Below are 12,226 nucleotides of genomic sequence, written 5' to 3'. Positions count from 1 at the left end.
CATATTATACCACCAATTTAACATCAACATACTACACTGCAAACAAACTTTAGCTTCATCTAACAAAAGAAAATGCATATAAGAGAACTAGATAAATTCAGGGAGGTTAAGTCCATTAATGGCTCTTAGCCAGGATGGGTAAGGATTGATGTCCCTAGCCTCTGATTGCCAGAGGGTGGAGATGGATGGCAGGAGAGAGATCACTTGATCATTACCCATTAGGTTCACTCCCTCTGCGGCACCTGGCATTGGCCACTGTCAGCGACAGGATACTGGGCTAGATGGACCTTTGGTCTGACCCAGTATGGCCATTCTTATGTTCTTAAATAGCTTTTCTTATAACCAGTATATCATAGGATGAGAGTTATTTTCAGAGCGATAGCAGGTGCTCCATAGTTACGGTTGAAATTGAGTTTTTGTTCTAAATCTGATTTTGGCCCCTCAAATAGCCATGTCTCAAAACTGATAGAAAAATTCTCTCTGCTTCAGACCTAGACTATTAAATTTTAAGTGAACTGTATGTGGCATTCCAGAATTATTACACACTAAAAATAGATCTTCACAGTTCATGTTTTAATCTACCACTTTATTTTTAAAAACGGGAAGGAAGGATAGAGACAGAACCTAGTTTACCATATTCCTCTAGGTGAGGTATAGTGCACAGGACCAAACTTGAGCTGAAGTCTAACACTATTAACTTTTGAATCTGAAACACTGCTACTGGAGGGCATGTGTGGGGTCAGGGGGAGGGGGCCAGAGATCAGTGGTCACCCTCTCAACATAAGCATTATGTGGCACTAGGGTCCCACTACCCCACAAGGTGCAAGAGATTTACAGGAGGCCACACACAGTTTCAATCAGATCTTAATACAGTAACTCCTCACTTAAAGTCATCCTGGTTAATGTTGTTTCACTGCTGTTCAATTAGGGAACATGCTCGTTTGTGTAATGCGGCCTTCTAACATAGTTTGGCAGCCGCCTGCTTTGTCTACTGCCTGCAGGAAGAGCAGCCCGTTGCAGCTTGGAACCAGGGTGGACCGGCAGCCCACATCAGCTCCCCGCTCCCCTAAGTTCCCTGTGCAGCAGCTGCCGGCAGTTCAGCTCTGTTCCTTCCCCCACTGCCATGTGCTGCTCCTGCCCTCTGCCTTGGAGCTGCTCAAGACTCCCGCTTGCTGTGCAAGGGTGGGGAGGCAACGAAGAGGGAGGCTAATGTCAAGGTGTCTCCCTCCCCCCTGCTCCTGCACCCCGCCTTCCTTAGAGCAGGGGGGACAGACCAGGACTCGGGAAGCTTGCAGCAGCTGTGTCTAAGCAAGCTGATCTAATTAACAAGGCAGTGAATTTAAGGGAAATATGCTTCTCTCTCTCCATTCCTGCTGCCTTGTGTAATAATTGGAAATATACCAATTTCCTAGAACTGGAAGGAACCTTGAAAGGTCATTGAGTCCAGTCCCCTGCCTTCACTAGCAGGACCAATTTTTTGCCCTGATCTCTAAGTGGCCACCTCAAGGATTGAACTCACAACCCTGGGTTTAGCAGGCCAAGGCTCAAACCACTGAGCCATCCCTTCCCCCTGCTGCCTTATGTAGAGAGAGAGAGTTAATCCTTGAGGGCTTGGCCAATTGGTAGTTCATCATTTAGCAGTAAGGGAAATATCCCACTGTCTGACTCCTCCACCTCAACCAAGCTTCACAATCATCATCATCATCATCACAATTGGTAGTTCATCATTTAGCAGTAAGGGAAATATCCCACTGTCTGACTCCTCCACCTCAACCAAGCTTCACAATCATCATCATCATCATCATCATGTACCAGTATTGTTTGTTTAAAACTTATACTGTGTGGATGGATGATCTTTTGTTTGGTGAAAAATACTTCCCTGGAACCTAACCCCCTCATTTACAGTAATTCTTATGGAGAAATTGAATCCGCTTAACATCGTTTTGCTTAAAGTCGCATTTTTCAGCAACATAACTACAAAATTAAAGTGAGGAGCTACTGTAGCTTTGTTAGCCCCACTGTCCATATTTTTGCTTGCAGTCTGACAAGACTAAGGAAGGCTGGGAATGTGGGAACAGGGGGGTGAGCCCCTGAGGAGCCTCTTAAACCCATTAGCAGGTTTGTAGGCTTTGATGAGTATCTTAAGGCTGATTGTTTGAAGTCTCATGACTTCTCTTCCTCTCATGACTCAGCCTCATAAGGCTTACATACTGGAGGCTGAATCTAACATTTGAGAAGCTGTGGAGGAAGGAAAAGGGGTAGAAGCTCCACTTCCTGCATCCCTCTCCAGAGGGACCAAGAAAGAGGAATTTTCCATTGGAATCCTATAGCTGCATTTCCTCCTCATTTTCCCACTTCCAGCAGATCTCAGGAAAAAAGACCAAGTCCAGAAGACATTAGACGGTCAATCTGAGGAGAGCACCACACTCCTACCTGTGGAGCCTAGGTGGTGCAAGAAGCCCTGATCCCGAGGACTTACAAAGATTTGCAGGAGAGAGATTCCCTTTTAGTGGCATTTGAAGAATAGGGACTCCCTTCCACAGGACAGCAAGTGGGACTGATTACCACACCTCTCTCCTCCTGAAGTCTGCTGCATCAGACCCCCTCTCCAGATCTTAGACCCATAACCAAGGGAAATCCACATACAAAAAGGAGCAACAATTTGAAGGAGCGCAGGGCAGTGACTGTACAAATTGATTTGGGAACAGCATTCCACACGTAAGGGGCAGCATGGAATAATATGAATTCTGTCATGTTCATATCAAAGGTTACCATCAGTGTTTTGTGCAACCTTAACTTCATTTTAAAGATTTTTGGATGGGATTATCTTAAATATGAATAATCACATTTCTGCATATGCATCAAAAGTCTAGAACTGTCCAGGCTGGTTTATAAGAGTGAATTGGGTTGTTTGTTAAGTTTTTGGACCAATTGTGGCTGTCTGATTTCAATGGGGATGGTATAGCAACACGTGGTTACTCTCTGCTACACCAAAATCAGGGTAACTTATATTTGGCTGGACTGTAAATTCTCATTAGCCACTGAACAAGGCAAATATACTTCATTACATCTGTTTAAAACAGGAGAAGTGAAAACATCAAAGGGGAATGAAAGTTAATGAATGATTATATATGATACCTTTTATAAGATCAGATAAATTATTCTGTTCCACATTTTTCTTTGCATAATTGAAACACATATCATCCACTTCTGTGGCTAGGAAATACCACCCATTCAAAGTCGCTCCAAGTAATGGGTAGATGCAAGATGCCCCGGTACCTGCAGCAAATAAACAAAAGACTAGATTAGTGAAACAAGTAAAGCATCAGATTTAATTTAATAAATAATCACACAGTGTATGATGTGCATTTTTCTATTGTTACTCACAGCAATAAATTTCAATATTAAATGTTTATTAGAGAATATTTAAATAAAGATGATACACAGAGTTTGATGCGTCAGTTATTAGTCATCGGGGGTAACATACAGAGTATAGGGGACGCTGGTTATTTGGTTATTGGTTAGCATATAATGTATACAGTCTGTAATGTCCCCAATGCGGGGTGTACGGTGGGTGGGGTCAAGATACAGTAGGGGAGCAGTGAGGGTACATCGCTCATATAATGGGTTACACATAGCCATGATTAGAGTAGGCGGGCCGTGGTATGGGGACAGGATGACCCTCACATGGTGACATCCAGGTCGGTGAGCCAGGACTTAGGGAATATAGTTTAGTAGGGGGGTTTAAGGGTTTCCCCCTCCCCCCGTGGGTGCTTGAAGCCACGACGGCTCACTCCTGTATTGGCGGTGGCCGGTGAGTGTTCAATGTAAATGTCCCTAGACCACCGGATAGTGTCCGAGACCATCAAACGTCTCATGAAGTCGCGCATAGTGACGGCCCACCCCACAGGCCCTAAGTACACGTCGTATACAGGGGTCCCAGGCGCCTAGCGCCCCGACGATCAGGCGCGTCGGTGTAAACCTCGTAGCCCTTGCCCGCAAGGTGTCAGTCAAGGGGCGGATTTTTCGGACGTTTACGGCTCGGGCTTCGCGTAACGCTGGGTCCTGTTTCGAACGGGATCGTCACGTCGATGAGGATGATCTTTTCCGCTCCTCGTCCGTGACGCGATTTCTGGGCGCAGCGGGCTGTCGGTGCCGGGATGGTGGCGGTTGACTGCAATCTCACCAAGGTGTGGGGCGATGGCCTTCACTAGGCGGTCTGGACGGCGTTGTGGCGCAGCTGCCAGCTCTGACATGGGCTTGCAGCTGCACAGGCGTGGGGCAAGGTCTCCATGGGTGTACCCGCACTTCCTGCAGCGCTTGTCCCGGCCCGTGACGGATGGCTCCATTGAGTGGGACGCAGTTCAAACCGGGCGCGGTGTATGAACCGCTAGTCGGCGAAGCGGGTGAAGCTGCCCGCGGGGAGAAGTGGTTGCTGGAGTCCCACTTGCTGGTCATCCTCAAAAGGCCTTGCCCTGGTCGGGTTTTTTCCTCAGGTGTCCACGTAGAGCGCGTGGATGCGGCCTTCAGGGACTTCTCCAGCACGCCTCGGGCTCGGGGCTGACGGTGAAGCTGCCCTCCGTCTCGATCTGCGGCACCAGAACTCCCAGCTCCTGCCGCTCCTGCTCCATACCAGCGGCAGCCCAGTCGCTTCCCTAACGGCGCGTGGCGTTGCGGGGTGCGGGACCACAACGAGGCGATGTCACCCCGTCGCGGGCGAATTCACCTTCCGGGAGCCGCTCAGGAAATGGCTACATCCTGGCCGAGGGTGGCCTGCCGATTCGTTTCCTCGACGACGGTGCGCAGGGCGGTCGCTCACGACGCTCTTAACTGTGGTGTCCGGGGCACGTCAGGAGGCGGAAGGCATGCGGGATGACTGCAATGTCACAGGGTCTCCCATGCGGGGGACATTGGCGCACCCGTGCTGTGGGCAATATATATATGAGCTCGTTGCTGGCTCTCTGGGGCAAGGACAGCCACTTTTTGACCAGCTGCCGGATGGTTGTTGTCCGCCTTGTTGAGGGGCACCTCTGCACAGGTGGAACCTCTCAGGAACGAAGGCAATGCGGGGGATCAGGAAGGTTTTGAGGCGTTGATCTTCTGCCATGGCGCCAGCAGGGAGGCGTCGATCTTGGTAGGTCTGCAGGATCTCCCGGATGGTGGTCCTCGGGGGTCTGCCGGACGCGGACGCCCGTCGGCGTGCCCAAGGTGTTGGTACGCCTGCGCTTCGGGCCAGGGGAACAACGGGCTCGCCCTGGATCTGGAACCGTCGCAGCACCGAGTCCTTTTGCTCCCGTCGACGTGGAGGACGCGCCGATTTTGGTCATTGAGCGGAGACTCCGTCCAGTCAGTGGCTCTCCCGATGGTGTTGAGCAACCTGGAGCTCTCGGGGTCGTCGCAGATCAGGACACCAGGTCATTCCGCATGAGGCAAGGCGCTCACCTCCTCGCCGTGCAGGGAGAAAGCCATCAGCGCGTTGGATGTTCGCCATCAGGTAGCGGCATCATGGCGAGGTTGAAGCATGAGGGGCTCGAGGGCAGCACTGAGGGCAGCCCGCACCGGCACGCTGGGATACGGGATCCTCTAGCCGGTTTCGCCGCTTCGACCGAAGACGGATGGTTTGGCATGCAGGTCGTATGAGCTCGCCGGATCACGGCAAAGGAAGGTCTCTTGGCATCCCGCAACGCCGTACGAGTGTTGAAGCGATGTGGTGGGGGGGATTGGAGCGCTCCGAAGTGGCGCGTATTGGACAGGGTCAGCCATGCTAATGCGCACTTGCTTCTTTCAGACGCCCTCGTATTGGTCATCTGGAGGCTATGGTCGGAGCAGGAAGTTGTGGCTTCGTAGCACCCTCGACAGTCATGGAAGCCTTTGGGTCCGGGCTGATGGCTCCCTCCAGTCGTTGCTCACTCCCGTGATCTGGCTGCAGCATCGCGTATAGTTTGTACATCGTGGAGCAGAGGGAGATGGGTCTCCAGTTGCTGGGGTCGTCTCGCTCGCCCTTTTTGTGGATCAGGACGGTCATGGCCTTCTTCCAGGAGGTGGGTTAATGTCCAGTATGCAGCTTGGTCACAGACAATACTGCAAATGTATCCAAGATTAGAAGAAATTTAGAAGAGAGTGAAGCAAGTCCCAAGGTAATAGCATAGTTGAAGTGCTCATTTGATGCACCTCCAAGCCAAAGATTTCAGGGTTCCAGAAATAAAGGCTAATGTTGTTGAAATTGCAAAATGCTTCTGTAGCAACCACTTTGCAGCAGCTGCTCTGAAAAAAGTGGGAGGAACCAAGCTAACTCTCCCACAAGACGTGTGATGGAACTCAGTAGTGGACTGTTTTGAGCACTATATCAAGAACTGGCCAAATCTGATGACAGTTTGTTAACAAAGTCGTGAAAAAATAGATGCCACTGTCACAGCCAAAGTTCTCAACACCGGGCTTAAGAGAAATGTTGAACACATGTTGAGGACTCTGAAGCCTATTTCTGTAGCTTTGAACAAAATGCAGGGAAATAGCTGTTTTATTGCTGATGCTGTTGAAATTTGGAAGGAACCGAGTGACATCTTAAAGAGAGAAATAGGTAATGACAGAGTCAAATTATAAGCATTAAAAACCACAAATGGGACAAGAACTATCTATGACATCACGGATGTGAACTGTGACCATATAGATCATTGCTGCAACCAAAGTCCTGTCGTTGCACCAAATCTTGTACAAAGGAGGTCAAGTAAGGTCTATGAAAAGGTTGTAATTTGCTGGGTATGATTATGCTGTGTATATCATTTTTGTATTTGAAGTTATGAATATTGGCTATGTACTTGCATCTCAATGTTTTTGGTTCTAAGTAGCATCAGTGAAGCATTTGGTCAGCTTCTTGAGAAAGGACTATTCTGAGTAAGTGTCCAATCAAGAAAAGCACTTAACTGACAATAGACCTTGGGAGACTCCAATCCCAGTACAAGGAGCCTTCCTGGGAACGTTCAAAGTAGCACGTGAACAATGGCTGCTCTACCTGTAAAGAACTGAGTCATACGTGGACATGTGACTTGCCCATGTGACTCCAAACTCCATCTTGCTGCTGTGATTTTCAAAGAAACAACAAAGGAATGTTCTTCTACATGGCAGAGGATACAAAAGGCCCTGGAATCCCCTCCATTTTGTCTTCAATCCTGTTTCTGACCTCTGGAGAAACTTTGCTAAAAACTGAAGCTCTGAACAAAGGACTGAATGACCCATCCAAATCTGTAGATGTACTCCAGAGACTTGATTTGAGCCTGCAGTTTATTCCACCACTGCTATAAGCCTGAACCAAGAACTTTGCAATAGTTGTATGTATTTGATTCCATTTAACCAATTTTAACTCTCATCTATATTTCTTTCTTTCTATGAATAAACCTTTAGATTCCACAGGATTAGCAACAGCATGATCTGTGGGTAAGATCTGACTTGTATATTGACCTGGATCTGGGGCTTGGTCCTTTGGGATCGGGAGAACCTTTTTTCTTTTACTGGGGTATTGGTTTTCTTAACCATTCATCCCCATAATGAGTGGCACTGGTGGTGATACTGGGAAACTGGAGTATCTAAGGAATTGCTTGTATGACTTCTGGTTAGCCAGTGGGGTAAAACCAAAGTCCTCTCTGTCTGGATGGTTAGGTGAGCCTTAGTAGTGAAGAACCCCCAGCCCTGGGCTGTGATTTCCTTGCTATAAGCAATTTGTCCTGAACTGATACTCTCAGACGTGTCCCACCAGAGACTGCTTTGTTACACAATCTCCAGCTGATTTTTTTGCAAATATTCTCAATCCTTGGTACCAGGGTCAAACCTTAACTGCTGAAGAAGAAGAGCTGGCTATGACATGGACATCCAGCAATGATCCCTCCATAATGCCAACTATAATAAACTTCAGAGCTAAGGGAGAACCATTCAATAAATAAATTCAATAAACTTCAGAGCTAAGGGTGAACCATTCAATAAATAGGTTTGCTGATGATATTTTAAAGAAAATCACACCAGTGAACTGGTGGAAGTCACTTAAGCACATGGATTCAGAGTAGGGTGACCAGATGTCCCGATTTTATAGGGACAGTCCCGATATTTTGGGCTTTGTCTTATATGGGCGCCTATTATCCCCCACCCCCATCACAATTTCTCACACTTGCTGTCAGGTCACCCTAATTCAGAGACTGTTGAAGTGATAATCTCATTTTTAACAGCAATTGCTTCTTCTGCTGGTGTAGAAAGAATATTTTCTTCCTTTGGACTAATTCATTCCAAATTGAGAAAATTGTTTGGGACCTGAAAAAGCAGGAAAGCTTGTTTTTCTTTTCCAGATTATGAACAAACAGGAAAATGAAGGTGAAATGACTGAGTTAGCTGCAGAAGCCAATATTTTAAGTTTCTCATATTGACCTGGCTGACATAGTCAATTTGATTTTTGCTTTTTTAAATATTTCATTTAACTATTTTAATTAAAAACAACAAAAACAAACCTGATTTTGAAAAACTTGAATGTTTAACAAAACTCAAAAATTCATATGCTTGTTTTGTTAAACTATTATATGTTTGCTGTTGAATTAAAAAATCCAGAATACATGTTGTTGTTGTTTTAGTTAAATAAAACAATTTAAATGTCTGTCAGGTGATGTTCTCCTCCTAATACAGCATGGCAAGAAAATCCAAATATTAATGATTTACCTGTTGAATTGAAGATATTTATGAATTCATTGGGAGGTGAACTATCAATTACCTTTGGTAAATTAAATAACCAATCATTCATTTTCTGATATAGCTGTAAAACTAATCTGAAAAGTTTTCAAAATAAATCACTTAAAAAATGTATAGCAGGGGTAGGCAACCTATGGCACGCATGCCAAAGGCGGCACACGAGCTGATTTTCAGTGGCATTCACACTGCCCAGGTCCTGGCCACCAGTCCAGGGGGCTCTGCAATTTTAAATGAAGCTTCTTAAAATTTTAACTACAGCACTAACAGAACCAAATAGTATTTGCATGAAACAAATGTGAGTTTTCAGAAATAAAATTAAAAAAGTGAAATGATTTTTAAGTGTATTGACAAATAGTGTGATTTCATAGTACCTTCATTGATTAACTTTTATACCTGTTCTGGAATTTAATGCAACACTGACACAGTAGTGTTGTTTTTTAATGATTTTACATATATTTAATTTCTTTCAGAGTTGCTTTGGCCCACGGAGCCCCTTCAAAACTCTAATATGGCCCTCGTCTCAAAGTCTGGAGAACCCTGGGCTAGAGATAGGACAACCAGTCTCTCACAAGCACAGATACTTTTGTTGTTTGGAACATTTAATGCCGCCCACCCCTCCATCAATAGATATAAAGCAAAATCTATTAGCTAATGTCATTTCCAAACTCTTAAACTGAAGAACCAAACAAACAGAAAGTTGTCTAATCCCAAGCATATGACACATACCTATGTCAATTCCTCTTCTAAGAGCTTGTTTATCACCATCTTGATGACCAGTTAGATCTTCCACCCAATGAATATAGTTAAGCCTCAAGGGAACAGTAGGAATAAGCCTCTCTAATGGTATATCAATTGTAAGTCCAAAATCTTCTTTCAAGAGAGTGCATGTCAGAGCTCTCACAGCTTCTGGATCCTTGAAATTTAGGCTGTAAGGCATAAAATGCAATTAACAGAAAGAATCCTTGCATTATAATTGGCACCAAGCACCATTATTTGTCTTGTCAGCATTAATTTAAACTATTGTGAGGATAAAATTATAAGCCATGCATTCAAACCAAGAAATATCTCCTTAAAATTGGACGATTCTGATGAAAACTTGTTTCTATATATAAAAACAAAATCCATCAAAAATCATTCAGTTTCAGCAACAAAACTCAAGCTGACTACATAGACTGTTTAGCCAGTATTCCTTAGTGTCTCAGAAGGAAAAAGCCGTAAATGTGGTTCTGGGATAAAACCAACCCCCAAACACAGGTCCTTCTCTGTACCATCTATTGGCTCTACCACAACTATTAGATTATGATGGAAGTTATTCCCTCGGTTTGTATTTTAAAAAGGTAAACATCTAGATAAGGAAAATGTTGTAGGTGCAAAGGCAAGCACTCAAAACTGCCAAGATCAAAACATGCCAGATCAACCGGACATCCATCCCTAGCACATGGGTATTTTGATTAAGTCTAATCACATATTGTTTTCCCCACATGATCCTGGCTCATTCAGTGCAAAGTATGGACTGTGTTCTGGGGGTGACTGGTGGTTGTGTAGCAAGAGAGAGTTTTGTTTTCTTTTGTTTGTTAATGGCGATACACCTATCACACAGAACCGGAAGGGACTTTGAAAGGTCATCAAATCCAGCCCCCTGTCTTCACTGGCAGGGCCAAGCACTGATTTTGCCCCCGATCCCTAGGTGGCCCCCTCACAGATTCAACTCACACCCCTGGGTTTAGCAGGCCAATGCTCAAACCACTGAGCTACCCCCGCCCCCCCACACACTTCAGAGACAACAGCTGTAGCACCTGCCCGTATCGCTACAACAACCCCACCGGTCAGAGCTGCACCGCGGCACGCTCCCTTCTGCGGCGCGGAGAGGGGTCGGGGGCGTTTCCCAGCGACGCTGGCTGGATGGGGGAAGGGTTGTTGCGGGGACAGCAACGCTAGAGGCGAAGCCCGGAGGCGGGCGCGCCTGGCACGGTGATGCCCGCCCTCGGGCCGCTGGCGCACGGCGATGGCGGCAGGGGGAATTCGGGCTCGTCCGCCGCGGCACAGACCCAGGCCTCCCCCCTGTGCCCGCGCCGCCGCGGGACTCTGTACAACGGCGGCAGAAAATCCCAGTCCGCAGCCGGCCGCGACCCGTCAGAGCCCCCCGGTGCCGGGGACCCACCTGGCCCGGCCGGAGAGACTGGTCTGCACGTGCTGGCGGAAGGCCGGGTACCGGGACGCCAGGTAGGCGAAGTCCGGCGGTTTGTCCCGATAGCGGTTTCTCGCGTGCATGGACTTGTTCAGCGCCATGGCTGGAGAAGGGGCGGGGCGAGGCGTCGCATCACGCGCGCAAACCGGGCCGCGGCTCTACCGCCGCTCTCGGAACCGGCCACGCGCGCGCGCGCTGCGAGGGGAGCGAGCCTCCTTCCTCCCCCCTCCCCCCCCGCACGGGCCTCTCTAACTGCACATGCGCCTCCCCCCACCCTGCACTGCGGGCAGCCAGCGCAGCCCATTGGCTGGGAGCCATAAGGCGCGTCTCCGAATCCCTCCCCCCCCGTCGCAGACTTGTCGCCTGGGGCCGGCTCCTGCGGGGAGCGCGCGGGAGATTCCGGGCAGATGGGCGGGGCGCGCGACTCTAGCTGGGGGAGGGGCGGTCATCGCCTCCCCGCGCCCCGTGGAAGGCGGGACACGCGCGGGGAAGGGAGGAGCCTCCCCGCGGGAGAGGGGCTCACGTAGCAGCTGCGGGGGCTTGGGGAGGGAGTAAAACTGCCCCCTCCTGGAGCCCCAATTTCCGGCAGCCGCCGGGGGCGGACTCGCCCGCTGTTCTCCTTGCTGGAGGTGTCAGTTTAGCTGAATTGTCGCCTCCTGCCCCGCTCCCTCGCCCTCCTTTCTGCCCGGCCCCTCCCGGGCGCCCGCATGTTCCCCCCCCGCCAGCTTTGGAGTCTGACCGTCAGGCTCGTCCCAAGGCCGACCACAGTGGTTACAGCTGCCATGGGAGGCAAGTTTGTAGAAATTTTGGTGGTGCCCAGAACCCGCCCCCCCCAACTCCGCCTCCACCTGCCTAAGGCTCTGGGCGCGGTTTCAGGGGGGGAGGTCTGGGGTGCAGATCCTGGGCTGGGGATTAGGGTGCAGGAGGGGTGCAGGCTTTGGGAAGGAGTTTGGGTGCTGGGTGCAGGCTCCGGGCTGGGGCATTGGATGGGTGTGCAGGAGGCGGTGAGGGCTGCAGGCTTTGGGACGGAGTTTGGGTGCAGGCTCTGGGCTGGTGGTGGGAGTGTAGGAAGGGGTGAGGGGTGCAGGCTCTGGGCTGGTGGTGGGGGCGTAGGAAGGGGTGAGGGGTGCAGGTTCTGGGCTGGTGGGGGTGTAGGAAGGGGTGAGGGGTGCAGGCTCTGGGAGAGAGTTTGGGTGCAGGCTCGGGTGGGGGTGTAAGAAGGGGGAGCTGGTGCATGCTGGAGCAGAGGATCAGGCTGCAGGAGAATGAGGCCTGAGGATGAGGGGTTCATGATGCGGGGGGGCTCAGAGCTGA

General features: G+C 49.0%; 1 protein-coding gene across 1 annotated transcript in view; it reads right to left on the bottom strand.

Annotated features, from left to right (window-relative positions):
- The window catches only part of METTL16 (methyltransferase 16, RNA N6-adenosine), a 34,929-nt gene extending 23,770 nt beyond the window's left edge, over positions 1–11,159 (bottom strand). The window contains exons 1-3 of the mRNA XM_032773592.2: positions 10,886–11,159; positions 9,451–9,650; positions 3,139–3,279 (exon numbers count right to left, since the gene is read on the bottom strand). Coding sequence (XP_032629483.1) covers positions 3,139–3,279; positions 9,451–9,650; positions 10,886–11,013 — 469 coding nt within the window. The 5' untranslated portion in view covers positions 11,014–11,159. The remainder of the gene's footprint in view (positions 1–3,138; positions 3,280–9,450; positions 9,651–10,885) is intronic.
- Between the last annotated feature and the right edge of the window lie 1,067 nt (positions 11,160–12,226).

This window comes from Chelonoidis abingdonii, chromosome 1 (assembly GCF_003597395.2).
Source record: "Chelonoidis abingdonii isolate Lonesome George chromosome 1, CheloAbing_2.0, whole genome shotgun sequence".
NCBI classification, from domain to species: Eukaryota; Metazoa; Chordata; order Testudines; family Testudinidae; genus Chelonoidis; species Chelonoidis abingdonii.
Note: the sequence above shows the minus strand (reverse complement) of the source record. Positions and strands in the feature narration are given on the sequence as shown.